Raw genomic sequence first — 4,766 nt, forward strand, 5'->3', positions numbered from 1 at the left:
AGTTTGCCCAACGCTAGCAAACAAAAGAAGAGTAAAATACAGCGGGCGCAGCTCTGGTTAGGCAAAAGGCCACATGGAATATTCACGAGGAAAAACTCCTCGGTTCTACTAATCTGCTATTAAGTAAAAAATGGAATATGAATAGAATACGATAAAAAAAAACTAAAGAAAAACTGATATTGTTGAAAGAGGAGAGAAGGAAGGGCAGCCACCAGCTTCATTACTTAATGATGAGAGAGGGAGACACAAGGCTGGTGTCTAAATGACATGGAGGACGAGGAGGAGGAGGAGGAGAAGGAGGAGGAGGGGATTGTGGGAGATTAAGTGAGCTCTGTGTGCTGTTTGCTATATACGCGGGCAAAGCACTGCGGGATGTTTGTTGAGCGTGCCGCTCTCGTTCGGGATCGCAGAGCGAGCCGGTAGGGGGACCCTTAAACTCGGCGAAGGCATTGTTGCTGCAGCACCCCGGGGTGGGGGGGGGCGATGATCCGAGGATCCGAGGAGGAGATAAGGATCGCTCCGGGTGTCCGCTGATGGGATACAACTTTGGAGAAGAAGAAAAAGTTGGAGCCTTGTGTTGTTGCTAAGCGGCGGTTTGAAGTAGAGGATTTTTCTCTTTTTTTCTCGGAGGGGAGAATGGGATTAAGTAAGTGAGCCAAATTGCTCTCTCGTCTGGAAGTGGAATGAACTTTTCCCCTTTTTCTGCCTTGAAATTCATACAGACTTACAAGTCTGCGCCGGAAAATCGGTTTGACCTGATCTCTGATGAGAAGAAACCCACTTAGAAAAAAGAAGGAAAAAGGTGAAGTATTTCTCTCTCGTAATGTGTGAGGAGCACTTCTCACTGTTTGTCTGATTTGTTGGAACCTTAAAAGGATTACTGCTGCAAAAAGCAGATTGTATGTGTACACATAGAAAACATCTCTGAGGAGAGTTGCGATTCAAAAGCTGAAAAGAATTTCCTGGAGGACTTCTGTCACAGAAACTGACGGTTCCTGCATGGCTCTAAACCTCATAGTCACTTTGTGTTGAGCAGCAGGTGGGTTTGAAAAAAGAAAAAAAGGAAGAATATCTTTTGAATAAATGATGCCGTTTCTCTTTGCTTCTTATCCGACCAGGGAGAGAGCCAGAAGGGATTAGAAGCCTTGACGCCTCCGACTTCCAGAAGCATGACCTCCGGCCTGCGCCCCGGCCCTCTGCTGCTGCTGCTCCTCGTCCTCCTCGTCCTCCCCGGCTCCGAGGAGGCCTGTCCCTCCGTCTGCCTCTGTCTATCGGACACGGTGAGCTGCAGCTCCAGCGGTCTGACCAAGCTGCCCCAGTCGCTGCCCTCCTTCTCCGTCACCCTCGACCTCAGCCACAACTACCTGTCCTGGCTGTTCCCGGACAGTTTCAAACAGATGCCCCGGTTGGAGAACCTCCGCATGGCCCACAACCAGCTGGGCTCCCTGGCCGAGGGGGTGTTTCGCAACGCCTCCGGCCTCCGGCACCTGGACCTGTCCTCCAACAAGCTGCTCGTGGTGGAGCAACACTACTTCCAGGGGCTGTGGCGGCTGGAGGAGCTGCTGCTCTTCAACAACAAGATCGCGCAGGTGGAGGGTGGCACGCTGAGCGGCCTGAGCAGCCTGAAGAAGGCCTACTTCAGCATCAACCAGATCACGGACTTCCCGTTCTTCTCCATCCGGGACCACAGTCACCCTTTCCTGACCATGCTGGACCTCTCGTCCAACCGCATGAGCCGCCTGCCGTGGGAGGACGTGAAGGCGCTGCCCGGCCTGGTGCAGCGGGGGCTGTACCTGCACAACAACTCCCTGATCTGCGACTGCTCCATGTACAGCGTGTTCTGGCACTGGGACCTGCGGGGCTACGACTCGCTGAGGGACTTCGCGGACGAGCACACCTGCGCCGTGCACGGGAACCCGCGGTCCTCCATCCGGTTCCTGCGGCGCTCCCGCTTCTTCCGAAACTGCACGGTGGATAAAAAAAGACCCATCTCGCTGCCGGTGACCGTGCTGCTCTCGCAGGTGACGGTCACCGAGGGCCAGCGGGTGAGCCTGGACTGCCAGACGTCCTTAAGGGGCTCGAAGCTCTCGTTCGCGTGGCTCTCCCCGAGCAAGGGGCGCCTCGCCCGCACCGGCGATAACGACACCCTGATTAGCCTGTTCGCCAACGGCACCCTGGAGATCGGCGCGACCGAGGTCAACGACTCCGGCTTGTACGTGTGCACGGCGGCGGACGCCAAACGGGCGCTGAACGCCACCCGGGAGGTGAACGTGACGGTGCTGCCGCCGCCGCCGGAGGCCTTCAACACCGGCTACACGACGCTGCTGGGATGCGCCGTGACCACGGTCGGCGTGCTCGTCTACCTCTACATGACGCCGTGCCGCTGCGGCTGCTGCAAACAGCCCAGACCGCCGGCCATCCCGATCGCGACCTACGACCCCAGCACCCTTACGCCCGTTTTCTCCTCCTCCGTGAGAGAACATCAGAAAATACACACCAACAAGCATGTGGCATTCATGGAGCCGAGGAGGAGGGAGGGGGGAACAGAATGGGCATCCGAGAGTTGATGGTGACTCTGTTTTTTGTCTTTTTTCCCCCATTACTATTCTTATTCTCCTTTTTCAGTGAACGGTAACGTTGAGAACATCATGTCTCTTTTCTGACTAAAAAGCCTTCTGAACTAAAAAGAAGAAGAAGAAAAAAAAAAAAGCAATATGTCGTGTCCTGCTCTGTCATCCGGCCCAACAGTCGAAATGAAAGTTTCAACTCTGGTTTATTACCCTCAGTGTACTGACATTGCTAAATCACAGCAGAGCCATTATCGGCCCTAAAAATCAGCTAATAACTTCTCTGTGTGCTCGGGTACGGCGCTCCGCAGGGGGGAGGGGGGGGGATATTTCTCCCGGGATCAGAGCATGAATCCGGCTCGCTTTTCACAGAAAGTGTTTAACAAGGATTAAAAGCCCCGGACACAAAAGATTATTTTTTTTAAACTGAAAGTTGAGGACTGTGACGGACGGCAGGAGGAAGTTCAGCTTGTCTTGGTTGAGGTGAAGGGATCCATAATTAGTGCGGGGGCGATAATGTATAATATACAGATTATATTACTATACAATATGTAGCTCAAACGAGAAGAGGCCTGAAAACTTCTGCTCCCCGTGTTCTTAATAAAACATGTGTTCCCTTTAGATCAGCTGCCCTCTCTTCTGATATAGTTTTTGTTCTTTGAAGGGCAATTTGAGCAAATCTATTACTATCAGGAAGTAAGATACAGCAAGAAGTCCATATAGCTTTCAGCAAACATGAAAAAAATAATACGAATATTATCTAGCGGGAAACAGAGCCCTGCTGTGATCCGTCACACTACTGTACATACAAACCTGTTGCAGTAATCTGGCAGCCAGGAACAATGCCGCTTATCTGGCAAACAGAATATCAGGAGTGTCAACAAACCGGGAAAAACAAAACAAGCAATTGGACTGCTCTTCAAAAGACAGCATCTCTTTGATCACACGCAGCCGAGCACTTTGAACGCCGCGGAACAAACGCAACCGCAAAATTAGAACTCGAGTGACAAATACTTGCAGCAGCTCTGACGCAAACCCCCTCCTCCTCCTCCTCCTCCTCCTCCTCCTCCTCCTGAAGGAGACATCACTTTGTACATCTTCATTATTTATTTATCGTTCATTCGGTGGAACATGCTTCAAAATGACAGATTTACACCAGAGATGAAAGGAGAAGGAGAAGGACTTGCATGGAACGTAAGTGTGTGGGATGAGAACATTAAGTCCATGACATGAAAGACCAAAGGCAGCATCGCGGCGGTCGGGGATGAAGTATTTAAAACCAGATGGGATGAAAAAAACTGTAAAAAAAGAAGAAATAAAATCGATTTCTTTAAATCCCCGCGTCCACAATGTTGTGAGATTGTCGTTTTAATCTCAATGCAAACAACGAATGCGACTGAGGATTGCATCGGGATTGAATGGGATTAGATGTAATCCTTCATATAATATCAAAGAGAAGTTGCCGGCAACACAAAAGGAGAGCATGTCGTCAGAGGGAAGCGGGGCCTTTAGGTCTCTCTAAATCCTTCATTAAAAGTGGACTCCGTTCAGATATTGTTGTGCAACTCGAAATGTAAAAAAATAGAAGATAAAATCACAAATAAATCAATCTAAACCAACGCAGACTCTCTGGGATTGAGCGGCTGAGGTTAAGACTAAGAGCACCGAACTGTGACGCAACCACTCGCTTTAATCGCACTGAACTGTTGCGTTGCCGCCGCTCGTAAGCAACATTCAAAGATTATGCAACACGCCCCCGTGTGCGTGATGTTACATCTTGTATCAGAGACATGACCCGGTGGTGTTTTTTTAATATTCAGAGACAGTGTATTAGAGACATTACACGGTGCGATGACTCGGGGTTAGGTTTTCAAGGAGATTACCACGAGGATAAAAACCAGGTGCTGTGTCAATTTTAGTGTTTTCAAATCCCTCTAATCTGGCTCGCAGCTGGGTTTTTTGGGATTTATTGTTTCTGATATGATTAGCAGGCAGGTTTAAAAACACAGAGGACACGATGTGAGCACTTCTATTACACGGAGGCGTCCACCAGGCGACCCCGGTTACGCAACCGCCGCTGTAGGCGGAGCTGGAATGAGGGACGTTTGTATCCTGATGCCAGGTGGTGCAAGTACTCTACCGATAATAGGAGGCCGTGGCAGTGCATTCTGGGGGGAAAAACCAACAGATCATTTAGAA

At 50.3% G+C, this 4,766-nt stretch overlaps 1 protein-coding gene across 1 annotated transcript; it reads left to right on the top strand.

The window, feature by feature from the left end:
- Positions 1–1,169: 1,169 nt before the first annotated feature.
- Positions 1,170–2,567, top strand: LOC306743285 (amphoterin-induced protein 3; the record flags this gene model as incomplete). Its single annotated transcript, XM_079225790.1, has 1 exon — positions 1,170–2,567. One exon carries the CDS (start codon positions 1,170–1,172, stop codon positions 2,565–2,567), a length of 1,398 nt encoding a protein of 465 aa, XP_079081916.1.
- Positions 2,568–4,766: the final 2,199 nt, after the last annotated feature.

Source organism: Taurulus bubalis (genome assembly GCF_910589615.1).
Source record: "Taurulus bubalis genome assembly, chromosome: 11".
Lineage (NCBI taxonomy): Eukaryota > Metazoa > Chordata > Actinopteri > Perciformes > Cottidae > Taurulus > Taurulus bubalis.